This window comes from Numenius arquata, chromosome 2 (assembly GCF_964106895.1).
Source record: "Numenius arquata chromosome 2, bNumArq3.hap1.1, whole genome shotgun sequence".
Lineage (NCBI taxonomy): Eukaryota > Metazoa > Chordata > Aves > Charadriiformes > Scolopacidae > Numenius > Numenius arquata.
Window position 1 is genome coordinate 112059060 of NC_133577.1, and position 19710 is coordinate 112078769.

The 19710-nt window shown below is 34.4% G+C and overlaps 1 protein-coding gene across 1 annotated transcript in view; it reads left to right on the forward strand.

Moving 5' to 3' along the window:
* The window catches only part of BRD1 (bromodomain containing 1), a 64608-nt gene that overhangs the window by 25097 nt on the left and 19801 nt on the right, over positions 1-19710 (forward strand). Inside the window, exons 4-8 of the mRNA XM_074144649.1 lie at positions 1166-1297; positions 2226-2354; positions 3181-3493; positions 4339-4599; positions 7767-8255. Of these exons, the coding sequence (XP_074000750.1) occupies positions 1166-1297; positions 2226-2354; positions 3181-3493; positions 4339-4599; positions 7767-8255 (1324 nt within the window). The remainder of the gene's footprint in view (positions 1-1165; positions 1298-2225; positions 2355-3180; positions 3494-4338; positions 4600-7766; positions 8256-19710) is intronic.

Consider the following 19710-nt stretch of genomic DNA (forward strand, 5'->3'; position numbering starts at 1 on the left):
AGATATTTTTTTAAACTAGTTTTTGCAATTCTATTTTTAGAACCTTGTGTGTAAAAAAATTGCATAAGCTTGCTTTAGAGGAACTCTGATATTTCTAAATTATTCTGTTAAGGAGGTTTTTGCTGTGAGTGTAACAATTTGTAATGTTTGGTTATTGTTCATCTGCTTAGCCAGTTTTCTTTATTCCTTTGTCTTCTATTTTTTATAACTTATGGAATTTATTGTTTGTTTTAGTTTAAAAAAAAACAACACAATTGCTTATCCAGTGTATATTGCATTATACTAGTTACAAGCAAGCATACAAAACTTTGTATCTCTTTCTGAGATTATCTTATAAAATATGAATTTTAAATAATTATCCAAAGCAGATGTTTCTTTTGTGTACTTGGTACTAATATTAGGACTTTTACTTTTTAATGGCCTTGTTTCTAGCGAATTGCCAATACCATTTGAATACCCTAGTATTCCGATATACTACTACTACTTATGAAAAATAGTAAGAACAAACAAGAAAGGCTCTACTTTCTGTATATATAAATCAAACTAAATACTGCAAGTTTAAATACTACTGCTTCCTAAAAATGTATAAATTAAATTCTTTCATGCATTCACTGAAAGGTTGTATTACTCCATTACCCATTTGCAGTACCATATGAAGTTACTGTTTTATTTAATAAACTGCTTTTCATCTCCTGTCCTCAGAAGTCATAATGATTTTGTTGTGTTAGAAGTGTGTCCTAATTCTGCTGTGTGTGGGGAAGCTGGACTGTGTTGAGCACAAAAAGAATTTGTTTCTACTAGACTTGAGTTTCTGAAGAAGCTAATGATGTTCACCTGGTTTGAATTTCAATGTGAAAATAACACAGCTTGTTATACTGCTAGGTTGCTGTTTGCTATGTTGTTTTCTCTGATGTAGGTAGCCTTCACCACAGGATTGCTTTCCAGTTTATAAATTTTGTTTTTAGCTAGACAGTTGGGAAAATCAATAAGGTACCCTGACCAGAGGTCTTCTTTTGTTGCAGGATGAAGCTTACGGCCAAGTGCCGTAACTATAAGACAGTAGTTTCTCCTTTCCTATGAATATGTTCTATAATTGCATAAAACAAGCTTATAAAAAGAGGTTGATGTTTTTCATTTCATGAAAACCTTTTGATTCTTTTCTTAGAGAGAAGATGATGAAGAAATGCAAGCCTTAAAAGAAAAACTGAAGTATTGGCAAAGGCTGCGCCATGATCTTGAAAGAGCGCGTTTGTTGATTGAACTTATACGTAAACGAGAAAAATTAAAAAGAGAACAGGTAGATTGAGTATCTTTCAATCTGGTGAAACTTTTCTGAAGGAAAAATAGTTGAAGTATTCTCACACACAGCTTTTGCAATAGAAAGACTGCAGCGTTTGTCTTTTAGTCTTCATGTAGGATCAAGAAATAAACGTGCATGTGTGCACTCACACAAACTGTTCAAAATACATAAAATTATTATACAATCATAGAATGGTTTGGGATGGAGGGTAAATTCCATTACGACGATTAATGTGTCGTTAAGAACTTATTTTTGCCGTACAGGAATGATCCAATGTTGATAATTCTTTAAATGGACTGAAAATAAAACTTTAGAGGAGTTGTAATATTTAAAAAATAATGAAAATTCTGGAGGGTGATCAAGTATTTGAAGGTGGTGTTGATTCTGAGTTTTTTTAAAAATTATTTTCTTGGAATTTATACATAGAACGTTGCCTTTAAACTGAATCTGTTTCGTTTTATGTAGCCTGTAAAGGTTCATCAGATTCTCTTTTTGCATTTTCAACATGGCACTACAACTGAAATTTAATTTTAAGTAGGTTACCTTTAAATTCTTGTATTTATTTTTGCATTGTTGGCAAAATGTGAAGCTGTACTTATGTAACATCTTTCCAAAGCAAAAGAATACGGTTAAAAAATAGAACAAAATTAACTTATAGATAAAATACAAATTTACATTCTGAGAAGCTGGAGTTGAAGTTGAGTCTACAACAAAGGGATGGGAATGTTTTTTCTTATAAAGTCATTAGCTGAAAATATGTCAGACAAATGCCAACCGATAATATTCAAAGCCGTGTTGAACTCATTTACTTAAAAGTACATTTATATTGTTTCCTATCTAAAGGACTTTACTGTTGCTGCAAAACAACTTAACTTTAAAACATATTAATGAAAAATGCTCAGTTGGATAATTATTGCTTCTTTAGGTCAAGATTGAGCAGGTTGCTATGGAACTTCAGCTTACTCCATTCACTGTACTTTTGCGATCAGTTCTGGATCAGCTGCAGGAAAAGGATTCTGCTCGTATATTTGCTCAGCCAGTGAACCTTAAAGAGGTATGTTGTAAGTTCTGTTTCCTTATGTTTTAGATATGGCTTGATGGCAGTTAAGTAAAAGAAAAAAGTCATTGCATGCAGAGTGTTACCTTTTAATCTCTATTCTGATAATTTACAAGTTGACTTACTGCTATGAAAGTCTGTTTATGCTCATATACCAAAAGATTACTGGTAAATAATTGTATGGAATAACACAGGTACACATTGATCTTTTCTGATAAGATTGTTTAATAAAGCAAACTCAAAGGGTGTCTTAAAAAATGAAATACAGAAATGAACTTTGTTCTTAGTTGGAGGTGAAATTCCTTTTCGTTAACTGGGAAAATAGATAGACTTAGAGTGTATGTGTGCGTATGTATGCATACATACATATAGAACATGTTTGTATGTGTCTATAAATAACATGTAGACATGTCTATAATTTGTATATATACACATGTGCATATACTGCATACATGTGTATATATTGCACATACGTGTACATATGTATAAATACATTTATAAATATTTGTATCAAACACACATATAATATGTACATAAAAATATAGAATTCTTAAAACGTGTAGTTTGGGCATCTGTTAATAGGGCTCCAGCTTGTTACCTAAGATGCAGAATCTTGTAATATGTAAACTGATAATATGTAAAACAAGTATGTTGGTGTGCAAATGTTTGCAGTATGAAGTGTGAAATTCTAAGCTACGTTTTGAGGTTACTGATTTGAGATGTTACAAAAAATGTTAAAAAAAGTGGGTCAATTAATAGCTAATGTTACTTTGTCTGTAATAAGATAATTTTACCCATTCATGTTTTAAATATTTATTCAAAGGTTCCAGACTATTTGGATCATATTAAACATCCGATGGATTTCTCTACCATGCGAAAACGGTTAGATGCTCAAGGCTATAAAAACCTCAGTGAGTTTGAAGAAGACTTCAATCTTATAATAGATAACTGTATGAAATACAATGCAAAAGATACAATATTCTATAGAGCTGCAGTGCGGTTAAGAGATCAAGGAGGTGTAGTTCTCAGGCAAGCTAGGCGAGATGCTGAAGGAATCGGTTATAATAATGAAACTGGAATGCACTTACCTGAACGGCCTAAACTTGAGTCACCCCAGCCTTTCTCTTGGGAAGATGGTAAGATGTTTTTGGATTATTTTTAAAAGTTGTTTTTTTCGTTACACACAGTGTGTGCTTTTCATACAGATGTTTAAAATTTGTTGCTCTTCAGTTTACTGACTAGACTTCCCCATTAAATACATTGCTTGAAGGACTGACGCATTTCTGTACTGCTAGATCTGTTGTGAGAAAAGATTGTGATCCAGATTCCGATTTTGACAATGCCAGAGTCTAATTCAACAAGATACATGAAGAAGGTTTTTAAATTGAGTGCTTGCTTTCACAAGAATGTATATGCTTTTAAGTCATGGAAAATGACTACCAGTGTGCATAAACTTAAGCACATTCCTAAATAACCTACTGAATTGAAAAATCAAGCACATTTGTAATACTGGAAATTAAAATGACTTCTTTTGACATACATACTGGTTTTCTGAGGGTTTGGCAGTAAAGGAGAATACTTAACGTGTTTCTCTTATAACCATAATCTTGCCCTTCTCTTTGACAAGAAGGAAATAATCTATTAGGATGGGAAGGATTAATTCAGTCTTCCTTCTGACCTTTTAATTCTTTGCTCTACTACTTAGTTTTCTTGAGCAAAGTACTGATCAAGAAGAATAGTAATTATATGGTAGGAATTCATTTCAGCATTTCTTCACTGGTAATGGCGAAGCTAAGACTGTAATCTTAAGTAGCTTTTTGATTACATTTTTTAATTCTGGCAAGTAATTTCTTTTTCTATTATTATTTCCGCTCCTCTCCCCCTACCCCCCTCTGCCCCCACCCCCTTCCTGTTGGTATTATAGTTGTTAATATTCTGGGAAACACTAACACCTTTTCAATTATACGTATTTTGACTTCAGTGGATAGGTTACTGAATCCTGCAAACAGAGTGCATATGTCCTTGGAAGAACAGCTGAGAGAGTTGCTAGAAAAACTTGATCTCACCTGTGCAATGAAATCCAGTGGGTCGAGGAGCAAAAGAGCAAAGCTGTTAAAGAAAGAAATCAGCATTATTCGCAACAAACTAAGTCAGCAACACAACCAAGCTCCTCAAATAGAATCAGGTATTGGAAGTTTTGAAGAAGAAGGTGCAGCATTAGAACAAGATGGAGAAGAAGAAGGTAAGATTTTAAACCATGTTTGAATCAGTAATGTTCTGGACCTCTTCAGTCAGGTGCTTTAATAATGTGAATTAAAGAGTGTAATAAATGAATATTATATTTAATTTTTAAATGGACAAGTAACCACTTAATCACAATTATTTTAAGTATATGAGAGTGATCTATTTAAGCAAAACATTCTTCCATTATTTTTCACAGTAGCAAGGCTTTTTAAAAATGTAGGTGTTAAGAAATGAAAGTACAAACAATCTCATAAAAAAAGGAATTGGAAATGCCTGAGTGGAAAACGTCTTTGTACTTTCAGAAATCCACTCGAATGTCAAAATATGTTAGGGATTGTGTGAGCCTGGGTCAGTGGTGCTGAAAACTCTGGCTGTTGTAGCTTTTTATTCTCTACACCAGACTCTGGGGAGGGGGGAGGGTAGGTTTGGGGTTTTTTTTGGTTTTGTTTTTTTAAATAAAGCTAGCTATTGATAGAACTTAACAAGCTTCATGTTGTAGAATCAAGTCAGCCATATCTAACCAGCCCTTCCTCTTGCGCTACTCTTCCTCCTCAAAACATTGGTCTCGGAACTGCATCTGCTTTTGGCTAATTCCCATTGATTTCAATGAGAGCAATATACTAGAAAGACCTAACTTTGGATTTCAGCTGAATATCGTATTTCCTTTTTTAGCTTTTAAATGTTACTAAGGTCCTTATTGCTCATTTTTAAAAGATGCAAAGAAAATCTAGTATCTTAAAAAAAAGAAAAAAATCTATTAGAGTTTTTTCACGATCAGCTCTTCTCTAAAAAGCGAACCTGTTTAGGAGGGTTGGGACGTGTTTCATTTTGAATAACTCCATTGTATGGGGTAAGGAAAGAGCTCAAGGGAAAGTGGAAGCATGATAATAAATAAAACAGTTTGTGTCTGGTGCAGCTTGATGCTATTAAAATTTTTGAAGGGTGAAGTCGGTAAAATGCCTGTCCTTAACTGCCATTCAAACAGCAACTTGGCGTTTAATTCTTAGTGTGACTGAGAGCATGCTTTTCAAACATACAACTTGCTTGAGTTTGGAATGACAACAGTAGAACAGGTGTACGTGAATCAGCATGCTTATCTTCTTCTGAGGCTGTTAAGTATTCTTCAAACATTTAATGATTTTTTTAAATTTTTTTTCTAATTTTTTTTTTTAAATCTTAAGTGATTATGCTAGTGAATATAGTTCTTCAGGAGTGTACTTGCTAGAAGATAATGAATACACTAACTTTTTTTACTTGTAGCTTAACATTTTTATGACATAGCCTTTCACTGCAGCTGTTGTGCAAAAAATAGTCAAAGAGCAGTAGCTGTTTTCTTATGCAGAATGAAGAGCATGATCCAGAGTTGATGGGCATTGTTGTTACAGTTCTGATCTGGTGAAGACTAACAGTCATTAGTTAAAGTTTTGATTCTGAAATGGAAGGTATCTAGAGGAGTAAAGAAAACAAATTGCTAAAATGAAAGTAGTAGAATCCCGTGCCCAGGATCTCTACAGGGGCTGAGTTTTAGTAAAGCTGTGAATTACCCCCTTGCAATTCTGTTTTCAGTTTCCGATTGTGTGAAAAATAGGATACCAGAAAAAACCCATGAAATTTATGTTTTTCGTGTCTAAATAGTTCTCAGGTGTTTTTTTACGCTTAAGTCTTTTTTGTGAATATTTTCTAATTAGTTGTAAGAAAACCAGAATTTGTTCACAAAGAACAGTCACCTTGGACATTGCAAACTATGGGCTTTTTTAATTGGTGTACTTTAAGTGTGCTTATCTGACTGTAAATTTCATTTTAAATATCCTCCAGAAATATTATTTATTAATTCTAATACTTGTCTTCAAAGGATGTTGAGCATAGTCACAGTTTATTTTAACATATTTTTAATATGAACCATGCTATTGTTCAATTCAACCTTAAGAAATGGGGCAGAGATCTTTCTGTCATAGATTTCCAAGCAAGCATTGCTGAGCCGAAACCAAAACAATATAAAGATAATATTTAATCCACTGCAGATACAGGGTTTAAAGGCTTGGTTTTTTAAACCTTTTTTCAGGTGGCATAGAAAAATAAACTAAATTTTAAGATTTCATGTATTAGCATAAATATTATGTTGATCTTGTACAGTTATTCTAGAACAAACATCATTTCTCCTTATTAAGGAATATTTTAAAAGATTCTTTTGAGAGCTAGAAAGAAGGTTGTAACATCTTTTTGAGTTGATAATTATGGGTTAGGAAGTCCTCCTACTTGTATTTGGGAATGCTGCAGTAGTATAATGTTTTATTTTCTTTCCCATCACTTGGGATGGAAAAACCGAGACTAGTTTTATATGCTTACAGTTATAGCTCTATCTTTTCCCAGCATGGAATTATTGGAATTAACTGGGACATGATTATGCTTTAAAAAAAAAAAATTAAAAAAAGGGAAGGAAAAAAATGGTAGAGGGTGGTTTTTCTGATTTCTCCTATCAAGTCTGCATTGTCAAGTGTGTATTTGCCAACTAGTGGCTAATCAAACTGCAAGGCTTTGGGGGTGGTTGGGGTTTTTTTCTCCCCTATTTCTTTTTCTTTTCGGTAGATAAAACTTACAGCTACAACTGTAAATCAGCTTTGCAAATCTTGACTTTCTGTAAATTTAATAACACTTTAGCTTAGTCCAGCAGATCAGGTTACAAATACTTTTTTCTTTTTTTTTAATGCTGATCTGATAAATTTTTTCTTAGGCAGGTAAGGTGAATATTGACAAGGTAAAATTGATAAAAATGTATTTTATCAAAAATTTTACTTGAATGGCAGTGTAATTGCATTTAACAGATAATCATCCACCACACCAGCTTTCTATTTAAAAAAATAGTTTTCTTAGTTTTTAGTTAATGAAACTAACATAACTGCATGAGAAGTAAAAAGTATTTATCCAGGTGTAAATTGTTAACACCAACTATAAACACCTACTTTTCTATCCATGTTACCTTCCCAGTATAAAAGTAGGAACTACTAACTAGGAGAGATTGTTGCTAGACAAGGTTTGTTTTTAAAATGTTATGCTTTGTTTCCAAACAACGATTTATTTGGTGGGCTGCACATTTATAGTGAGTTTTATAATAGACTTTATAACTACAAGTTTTCAAAAATCACACTCTATTTATAATTTTTTCAGGAGATAAATCTCCCCCTAAACTTGAACCATCAGATGCATTACCTCTTCCTTCAAACTTGGAGACTAATTCAGAACCACCAACCCTCAAACCAGTAGAACTCAATCCAGAGCAGAGTAAGCTTTACAAAAGAGTAAAATTTGATAATGAATTATATAGCACTTCCATTCAGAAAGAAATAAATGGACACACTCCAGAACACTTACTTGACAGTAATCTCAATGAGTCGACTGTTTCTGCTGTAGCTGAGTCATCAACTGATGTAAACAGACGTACATCCATTCTCTTCTGCAAATCGAAAAGTATAAGCCCCCAAAAGTCTGCAAAGAACACTGAAACCCAGCCAACTTCTCCACAGCTAGGGACCAAAACCTTTTTGTCTGTAGTCCTTCCAAGGTTGGAGACACTTCTGCACCCAAGGAAAAGATCAAGGAGTGCATGTGGAGATTCTGAGGTTGATGATGAGTCCCCTGTAAAGCGCTTGGATACAGGTAAATGTTACAAAACTTATTTGAATGGATGCATCTCAAAAGTTAACGTACCTGTTAATTTTTTGACGTACATGTTAATCTTCACATTTTAGCACTGGAACAGTTTGTTCTCATAGTTGAGTAATCAGATGTAGTTACAGTTCAGAAAATACTGATCCATTTTTGTGTTGGCCCTTTACAATTAGACTTAGTGAACCAAATTTTGCTTTTTCAGTTTTTACTTTAGCAATGGAATCTTCAAGTTTACATGTATGGGTGGGTGTGGATTTTGGGTTTGTTTTTTTTCCCCCCAGATATTTTCTATTTCCTTTTGTTTCAACCAAAAGAAATGGAGAATCAGCTGCTTTCTTGGAAATTCACTGTTAAATTACATAGAAACATCATATGTGGTACCAAAACTAGAACTCTTATAAGGAGGAGCATGGAAATCGCATATTCCATGTATGACTTCATTTTGCTGTAGTGTTACTCCAAGAATATTTTCACATTTTGAAACTGATGACTCTGTATGAGGTGCTTTATATACCTGTGTATTTTATGGAAGTGTTTAAAATCCCAAAGTATAATGACATTTCCTGTGTTTCTTTTCTTTAGTCTGTGCACTTTAAGTAAAGAAAGTTGAATAATCTAAGTGTAAGATTATGTTCTTAATGAGACTTCTCTAAAGAACATTAAAAAAAAATTATCTTGATACATTGGTGCAGTACAGTTGAAGACATGAATTACACTTTTCTTAGGGAATTGCTGTTACGGTTACTGGAGAATTTTGAATAAAACCCTCTTTGAGGAAGAACAGCAGCATAAGGAAATTACTTAAATATATTTCCTGAATGTTATCCATGGCCATTGCTGTGACTTTTATATTACCTTTGAAATAAATACTTTGTTTCATTGTCTTGTTGATAAACTCATATGCAGGTATGAAAAAAGCATGTGGGTTTTTTGTGTCTTTGAATGAAAGATACAAGAATTTAATTTGAACATTTATTGTGAAGATGTGCTCCAAAAGCTGCTTGTGTTTTGGTTTTTGTTTTTTTTTTTTTGTGGGAGCGAGGGTTGTTTTGTTGTTTTGGGGGTGTTTTTTGTTTGTTTATTTGTTTGGGTTGGATTTTTTGTTTATTTGTTTGGGATGTGTTGATTTTTTCCGAATGATTAAGTGAGGAGGAAAATTAATGCTGGAACCATAACATGAGAAAACGATAAGTAAGATTTGGTACAAGTGTGTGTGGGATGTTGTGGTTTATATTTTTACTACTTTGTTTTGCCTCTTTGAAAAGCACGTTTCCATTTCTTTTCAGATAAGCTTGGGAAGAGCATGTAGGTTTGATCATGTACTTTAGTTCTGAAGTAGAATCATGCAAAAGCACTGTGATGATAGAAATGGGTTAATCTTCGTTAATGATATAAAAAGCTTTGGTTCCCAAATATTCCGATTTACCAGTCTTTAATCTAGATAATTACATTATGTACCTTTATACAGATCACATTTTATCACATGCACAGTGAATCATTTTATTCTAGATCACAACAGGAATTAGTACTAATTCCTTGAAATTTTTATCATAAACATTGTGAATTGCTTCTTTGGGGAAAAAGTGTTTTTATTATATAGGAAAACACTGGATTTTTGACCAATAAAAAAACCCAAACCAAAAAACATCAAAACCCCCAGATTTCTGAATATATTTAAAATCTGTCACGTTTTTTCCTTTTCTCTCTGTGGAGTTAGTTGTACGTGGAGCAAATATACTTTTGTTTATCTTCAAAACAAAAAACATCAACCCAAACAATTACGGATAGTTGCTTCTAATTTTAGTACTCTTCCCATTTCAGAATTTCTGGGTTTTTTTTTAATGCAACATGTAGGCTAGTAACAGGAATAAAATTCAAAAATTTAAAAGAATTTTTATTTTTATTCATTTCAAAATAAAATTCTATAGCCTTTTCCTGAAGCTAATGAAGATACGCACAGAATTAAATTTTGTAGAACTAATACTTAGGAGGCATTTATAGTTAAAGTCTTTATTTGCTTGCTCAAGAAGAGACTCTGTATGAATTGAAATATTTTAGACAAATTCACCTGAAGGTGTTCTAGTTATGCTTTAATAGTACGGGGTTTTTTAAGCATATATGGTTCATACAGATGTGTCAGCTTATCAAATCTTGTTTCTGTGATTCTTTTTCCATTTGCAACCAAACTTCGCTTTCATGTGGGATTTTATTCCTTACGTTATTTTCAAGCTTGTGTCTCTGCACTGTTTTAAGCAATTTGCAATTGGCAGCTATTTTGAGCTACGATTCAGCAGGAAACCAGCACAAACCTCAGATGCTTTCCAAGATTTAAAAGCAGTTAAATTGTTTTTCTTTTGCACATGCAAGCTGGTGTCGGTTCGTGCAGATGTCTGTATTCTGATAAAAGTAAATGAGATGATGCATACAGTAATGTTGGAATTTTTTTCTATTTGGATTTTTTTTGCAAAAATCTTAAATTCATGCTCCTAGTAAAAAATGTTTTTATTCAGAAGAATTCAGCAGACGTGAGTCTTTCCCTCCAAAGACGTACCATGATAGAAAAGACGTGCTTCAGGCTTCTTGCATGCCATTCTTGTGAGTTAGAAATTTCATGAGCAGTCACTGTAGTTGAAAATGAATTATTATTGCAGTTTTCTTGCACTCTGGTATGAATGTTAAATGTCTTAATTTCTGGTGGATACAGAAAAAAAAAAATCATTAAAAAGGACTTTGATTAATATGCAAAGCATTGACATTTTTAAGTAACCGAGAGGTGCACTGTCACATCTTTTTTCTTCTTTAGCTATCCATAACCAATGTAGGGGGTTTGCCATTACTTAAGGATGCCTTGTTTTGTCCCTCACCTTACTTAGTTTCTTCAGTGTTACTTAGTTTGCTTTTGTGTCACTTACATGTGTTCTTCTATGAAGTTCAAAAGAAGACTCCTAAAGCATACCCAGTTAAGTAAAACCACACCTAATTTGATGTTTCGTTATTCTCATAGACTGCCTTTCATTATGCTCTCTTGAGTTACATTTGAGGTCGGTGTGCTTGCCAGTTAGTTTCAAAGCAGACAAATAGAGAATCCATGGCACACTGCTTTGTAAGTATGGTGTCCCATACGTAGTTGGTTTTCATATACAAAATAATTACTGAAATACTAGCTTTTTTGAGAAATGGGACATTATTGTACAACATGATTTAACCTTCAAAGCAGACTGAAAGCAGTTCACTTTAATGCTCTGACCTCCCTTTATATGTGAATCCTTTTTTAAAAAATATGAAGCAATGGTGTAATGTGTTCTACTAGGGCACTATCACTTCCATATATAGCACAATTTTCCGCATAATCGCTGTGTGGAACCTGACAACTACATAGAGGAGAGATGTGTTTAATACTTGACATACCTTCGTTTTGCTTTATATATAGTACCTACCAATTTCAAAAAGATGATAGGTTGTTTTTAGGAAATTTTGGTCACATCAGAGACTGATGGATGTATGATTCTTCAAGTTCAGGCATAACGAATCTTAACTGCAACAAGTTCAGGGCACTCTTCAAAATATCCATTGTATTCTTACTCTTTTGTTACAAAGATGAATCCTTCTAATCAGGAAATTAGTTGGTGCAGTTATTAACTCTGAGAAAAATAAAGCTGATTAATGGATAGAAGGTAGATTTTTACCAATCATTTAAAAATTTGACTATATCAGTTGTGTATAGGTAGAATAAACTGGAACAAATGACTGTTTTAAGATATCTTTTGAGCAGCGTAAAATGATAGATTAGGTTCAGATTAAATTTTCATTTTGTTTTTGCTTTTATCAGTCACCTTTAAGCTTTCATAAATTTAGGATATTAACTGACAGTTACTGTGTTGGTATCCTCTATTTTAATTAGAAACTAAATATATAGAATATACTATCCTGAAGTAATTAGCTTATAGAATTATGATTGCAAATATTGATTATTATAGTGCAGTATGTTGGTTTTCATGGCTAAATAGCAGTAATAGAATATTTCAGTGAAACATATAATTTACTTAGTAGTATTCTTGCTTCCAGCAAGATTTTCCAGATTTTCTCAAGGCACTGAAATGGATGTAAACAAATATTTATAATGTGGATCACTGAATTAAAATCTTTAACACAGTAAAAAGCACAGGGGTTTTTGAGGGGCGGGGGAATTTATCATTTCTTGATACATACTTTGCATGCAGTTGTCAGTATACAACAAATGTAAATCATATTAAATCTATTAGTAGATGTTGGGCTGACTTGATGTCCTGGGTTGAGAGACACAGGACTAACTTTTCTTCTAATGCTGGGGAAAATTGCACTTTTGGAAGACTCTAGTGTCTGAATTTGTGAAAATATTTACTTTATAGCCAGCCAGGCTCTGTGGGATTCAAGGTTAGTGGTTTTGAGCCTTGCCAGGTGCAGGGACAAGGAGGAGCAAGGCCTGGGCATTTGACCCAGGCTGGCCAGCAGGATTATTTCATACCATGAACGTCACATTCAATATAAATTAGAAAAGTTTGCTGCATAGCTCTCTCTCCCTGATGGCGGCGGGTCCAGACAACTCCTTGCCCTGGTGCCGGGACCCTGAGGCCTTCCCTTCCTCCTGAAGCCATTGCGCTCGCAGTGTCCGACATTTGCTGTCCCTGCTGGGAGAGCACAGCTTCCTACTGATATAATTGGCTGAGTATAATTCCTGTATATCTTATATCAGTATTGGGATTAATACTGGTTCTTTAGTATTGTTGTCAATTGTTTAGTCTTAGTCTATTAAATCTATTTATATTTCAACCCTTGTGTTTCTTTGTGTTCCCCGATTCCCCTTTCCGGGTGGGGAGGGGTCATCGGGTGATAGAATAATTGTCTAACAACAATAGATTGTTATGGGTTCTCTCAAACCATAACACTTGGTATTTGCCCGATTGCTACAAAATATTTGATAGCACTTAAGAACTGTCTGCAAGTAGCCTGTACATGAATTCCACTTGCATTTGATATAATTTAATACTGTAGCAATGACCACTTCTATTTAATTTTATTTGGTGTGATAAGGATGGACATTATAGTTGGGGTGAAATGAAACACAGGTTATTTTTTTAATTCTTCAGTACTTGATTTCTAAAAAATCTTTGGCTCTGTGGAGCACAGGCCAATTTAATTAAAAGTCAAGCATCGTATGTGCAGTGTTCAATTACTGTTCTCTAAATAGAAGAAGTGAAAGTAAAACATGCATATCTAAGAACGTAACTTAGATCCTCTAAGTTAATGACAAACTAAACTAGAGGTTGCTCAGTGAAGAAACAAATTGGCATAATTACTTGTCTGGTTAACATAGGAATTACAGTCTTTACATTCATGAGTAAAATGCAGTATTTTGACTTAATCTACTGACGGATCCAGAGTTCTTATACTTTGAATTAAAACTATTATTTTTGTTTTCTTTTTTCTTTAGATGTGTAGTGATTCTTTACTGTACAATCTGAGGTGAAATTTAGTTATTTAAGCACTTAGCAATGTCCAGAAACTTCAGCTGCCTGCCTTCAAGAAGTTTCAAAACATAAAATATTTTAATGTGTATAGGCAAACAAACAAATAAAGCATTGGAGGTTGTGATGGCCTAAAAGGAATTATCCCCTGGCTTGTTAAACTTGTCAGTACAGAGACATGGGCTGCAGGAGCTCTAGTGCTGAGCTCTTAGGTACCCAAGAGGCTGAGAAAGAGAAGTTTGACTAGAACACTACTAAAATTATTGGGAGGGGGTTTGCTAGTATGTTTTTGCTTGGTTTTGACAAGGTTTGTTTTGTTTTGTTGGGTTGCGGTTTGTGTGTTGTTTTTTGTTTTTTTCTTAATGGGATGGTAGGTCACTGAGAAACTTTGACCATTTGCTAAGAAAATTGGGCAAATAAATGAGAGAAATTGATAATAAATAATAATAAAAAAACTTGAATGCTGCATTTCTTTATTTGTGTTTGGGCTGCTCAAGCTTTAGACAGAAATTCTGGTAGCTCTACTAAAATTTTTTCAATTTAATTTCTGGGAAAATTTTAAGAAATAGGGGATTTTTGTAATATATATGGAATAATAAGTGCATAAGGCAGAAGGAGGGGGAAGGAAACTATTTGATACCAGTCAGCAATTGCAATGACATTTAAGAGAGTCAGTGTTCCTTTTGGTTTTATTTTCTCTAAAGAACCATAGTTATTAACTTCCTCACCATTAAAAATCCTTTGCTTATTTCTTGGTTTATGTTAGAGTAGAGAGAATTTTGAGCAACAAAGGTGAGGCCTGATGAACAACTAGATAAATGGGAGGGTTGTCCTCTTTCAAGGCTTGTAAAGTGTGGCATGTATACGTTACAATACACGTCGATATTTTAGAAGTTTTTCTTGGGTCTTAAGCCTGTTAATTTCTTTAAAAGCACTATCTTTTGGGTTATTTTTAAGATATTAGTTATTAGCACTCCATTTACAATTGCTGTGTTTTCTAAGATAAAAAATTCTTCTAGATGCCCTTCTGTTTTACTTGATGCTCTAGGAATTGTGGAGCCTTTTACTGTATTTTGGCACTTCATTTTTTTTGGAATGCTTAGCTCACTTCTTGGCCCAGGTTTGGCTTTCTAAAAAATAAAATGTCATAGTCCCCTATGTGCTTCATCTGTGGCGTTTAACACTAATTTTTCTGTGATGCAAGTAGTAACCAGAGAACTGTGGGATTTATTGAAGGTATTAAAAAAAATAGTGAATTCAGAGATCCACACTATGCTTGAACACACTTGCACGGTGTTGAGGCTGAGTATAGATGACCTGCCTTCAAATTCACAGGCTTGGATATCATGAAGTCCCTTTTATCAGGTACGTAAGGTACCAGAGCTGATTAGAGCACCGTTATATTTCACTTGTTGGTAACATCATAGAATGGTAGAATAGTTTGGTTTGGAAGGGGGCCTTTAAAGGTCATCTAGTCCAGCCCCCCACGTACTCACCTACAGCTCCTATTTAAGAGATGAACAATCATAAAAGTGAATCCAAAGACTCCAGTGCTAACCTTGAGCACTGAACCTGGAAGTCAAAAATGTAGGTGACTTAGGGCACGTTCTGCTGTGAGTGGAGAGAGGAGACAGTTCCCACAGTATGATTGACTGCAAGATGAATGTCTCTTAGAAATGGTTTGTGTGGGGGTTTATGTGTTTTGGTTTTTTTTTTCTTTCCCCTTTTTTCCTCCTAGACAAAAATAACTTCTGTAGTTACATATGCATAGAGGGAGGTCCTCCATTAAGAGTAATTATGGTAGTATGTACTCTTTTACTGTACCATACATGCTCTCTGGATCTTTCCATCCTGAGATGTAATTCTGATTTCTGGATTACTACTTAAGTCAGCAGGATAAGTCTTCTCATTCTTGTCTTGTGCAATGGCTTACATTCACCCGAAGTAGAAAAGGAAGCATACTAAATCGTAAACCCATAAACAGTAAATTGTTAATCCTCTATTTGTGATATATTTCTAGCTTTTTCTGTTCTGACAGAGCAAACTTCAAAATTCAGGACTGAGTGTTTATCAGCCTTTGATTTTTCGCTTAATTACATAGTTTTTCTGTGCCCATATGTTTCTCCAAAAATCTTCCACAAGCATTTGGATGGGGCAGAGCATCCTGCCATCGTAGAGTGCTGGACTTAAGAGCTCTACAAAAACAGAAGTTCAAAATGGTTTTTAAAAAGTCAGAAGGAAGATGACTGATTAAGTTTCTGCTGAGGCAGTACTGCAAGCAAAATGAAGAGTTTGAAGTAAAAGGAAACCTGTGGCCTGAGGGCCCCTTTCCATGAAGGAAACTTCGTTTAGAAAATAATTTGTGGCTGTTACACAATATACTATAAAAAAAACCAAAACTATTCTCCAAGTTGTTTGGTTTCTTTATCAAAAGCTCATGGGAATAGATCAGCTTCACCCTTTCAAGTCAGAACTCGGACATCTAAAATTTCCTTTTTGTCTGGAAATGCTAAATAGGAAGTAGAGATCCTTGAGCCAAGTAGAATTGAAATAATTGCTGCAAGAAGCAATACAGCAGAAATGACACTTGAACTGTGATTTTGCATGTATGTCTATGCTTGTGTGTACTTTTCTGATGGAAAAGACTGTGTAGGCATTTCTGCTGTCTGGGAACAGGCACTCTGCTCACGCTATGGCAAAATCTGCTGTTAGTCTATTAAAATTGAAATTACTAATTTTTTTCTCTAACATTCACATGCTAGGTGTAATCATAATGTTGATGAATTAACACTTTGGTATCTTCTAAGTTAGAGCAGTGTCTCCAGCTGATATAGGAAAAAAAAGTTTAATGAATCCTGTAAATCTGGGATATGCAGAAGACTCTTAACTGATTAGTCTTCTCTTGGCTTAATTAGCTGAGTGTCTTTCTACGTGAAACTGTACTATTCGGTTTATTCCTTGAAGTGAAGTTCTTTTTGTAACTAGATCGTGAGAGGAACTGTTGCAATAAATTGCATTAATACCTCATGACAAAAAAGTAAAGTCAGTGCTATGTCAGAAAGGACACTTTATACTGGTAAAGGTTGGTTTGTTTGCTTTTTGTAATTTCTCAAGTTTATAAAAATTTTACAATCTGTCAGTGTTAGGCTGACCTAAGTGTTAGCCAGTATAAGGAGATGGGAATTATAACCGAAGCATCTTGTCTTTCGGAACGTAATGGATGTGGTATTATTACTTAATAATGTGTAGTGTTACAAGTTACATTTTTATAGTAACTGCTTTTCAGCTGTTGGTTTTGTGAGGACACCCCAAAGGATGGTTCATTCATTGTTTGTTGAAGGAGGCACCCAACATTAGTATACTTTAAATACAGATGCCCAGTGAAGTCTCGGTCAACTCTGGTTGTTGACAGAAGAACCTAGTAAACATCTTTGAAATTAAGGTAGACTACTTGAACAATTGCATTCTTGCACTGTAATGGAATCAGTTTACATTTATTATCTCAGTTCCAGTTGTGTATAATATATATGCCTCGTAATTTCAAGAACACAATTTTTAATGAGAATGTCAACAGAAATGGTGGTGGTGAGCAATGTGCTTTCTCCAAAAATCTGACTGTACTTTCTTCTCATTGTCTCTGTTAAGCAACTGATACGGGAACTTGGGACTAATTTAGGGACTTGAATCTTGCACTTTGCTTTTCTGTTGATGCTGCAGAGTAGTGTTTGTAAGATTTTGACAAATAAAAATGGTATCAAGCGGCACATGTGACTAAGAATCCTTTAGCTAGTCCTGGGGCTACAATATTTTGGGACATTTTTAATTGACAGCTCTCTTCTGTGTTTCCCATTGTAGTATCCAGACACAGGGTTTTTTGGTGTGCGTAGAGGAATTCTACACATAGGAAGGTATCTCATGCAAGGAGACATGTATTGCTCAATAATAGGTGAAATACAAAAAACGAAATTGCTCTTATTTTGTTTGTACTAAAACAGGGTTCGTTGGTCGTGCTCTCAGTTGAGCTTTGTGAGGCCATGCTGTCTTAAGGTGGTAACACTCCCCTCAATTTCATTCTCCTTTTCTTCTCTTTCTTTCTTTTTTTCTCTTCTATTCCTTCACTTTTCCCTTTTCCCCTCCCTCCAAAGCCGTAACAATGCAGCTGTCATTCAGAAATTACTTTCTAACAACATGTCATTGGAGAAAAATTGAGACAAAAACAGATCTTGAGAACTAACCTTTGGCTGATAAGAATGGCAAAGTACCCCTGAGTTCCAGAAAAATGCGGGGTTTGTTGAAGATAAAAGTATTTTAGGTCTGAGGGGAAAAAATGTACTGTAGATTCATCTGATTAGATACAAAGATGTGAATATTCAAGTCAGCCTTATTTTCACTCTTTGTGTTCAGTGCTGCCTAAAAATAGCGAAGCTGTGGTGGTGTTCAATAGCCCTTGGTTGTCTTCACTTGAGGAGCCTTCAAGCACTGTCAGATTGACTGCATGAGCAGTGGAACATCTTGTTTTGTCTTTGCAGCTCCTTCCCTTGAAGCCAGGAAGACAGTCTTAGGATTGCAAGCACTATTAATTTTTGCTAGACTGGAATAAATTTTTAGTGTGATGTTACGGTCTCTAAAAGGATCCGCATCGTGCATTGTCTTGGGGATAGTGGAAGCTGTCGTAGGAGGAGACTGTTCCATGCATGTAGCAAGCACTGGATCTTTTATACTGAATCAGTGAAGGTTTTCATCTCCCTGTGTGAAATACCTCTCAAGGTACAAAAGGCCTGGAAAATTAGGTCCAAAAATGCAACTGTGTAACTTAATGAAGTAACTGGCTAATCCAAGGACTTGCGGTTTACTGTGCTGTCCTGTAGGTCGTCTCGGGAGTGGCAGATCTCTGGTAGACATTTCTGCCTATATCTTTTTCTCAGATAGCAACTTCAGCTCCAGTTTCTGTTCCCTGTCCTAGAATGCGGCACAAATTAAGAACTGATTTTTCTAAATAGCTGTAAAAGGCAAATAAATGGTATATGATTCGTTTCCTTTTTAATAGAGTAGAATTGCTGGACGTGTTTACATAAGAGAGCTCTGAAGTTCACATGTCCGTCTGTTTCCTTTTCTTTGCATCCCATGCCCAGCAATTGTGTTCTCAAAATTACAGGGAAACATTTACTTTCGAAGAAGAAAAAAAGACCATGTTGGTAAAAGCTCTGTATAAAATCCTTTAGATAGTAATTTAAGAAAAAGAAGTTAGTTCAATTTGGGAAATGGAATAGACTGCCTCTGTAGGTCCCACTGTGCTGCTCTGAAAGAATGCTAGGCACTAGGATTTTGATGCAATATATAGATAGATAATTCTCATGCTTTTTCTTGATAAAAGTTGAAAACGCAAATATTTTTTATTTATTTATTTATATTTATTTTTTTATTTTTATTTTTTATTTACCTTTTTTCATAACTCCTTTAAATTTTCTTTCTTTTAATTTATATCACAATTTGGTAGGTGAGAGAGTAGAAATCTTCAAATAGAAAACGTGTAAGAAAGTATTTTTGTTTCTAAAGGATCTTTATTGTTTGCATTACTGCATAATTCAGGAAAAAAGATTCTGATCTTAAATCCCCATAAGTAGTCTTTGCCAAGATAATTAGAAGTGAATGATTCTAAGTATTTCTGACTTTCTATAATCATTTATTTCTTGGATCCAGAATGACATACTACTGATCTATGTGTGATTCAGGCACTTAAATCTTGTATTTTACAGTCATCTGTGTGTGCTTTACGTGTCATAAATCATATCAACTAGAACTGACTAAAGAATTGAATTTGTGAAGACAGTTTCAAACCAAGTTTTGTGCTTGTGCTTGTTAATGGCATTTTCTACTATACTGTTATCAGTCTTTTCTGTACCACTGGAACAGCTGATACTCTCTAGAAGAAGTTGTAA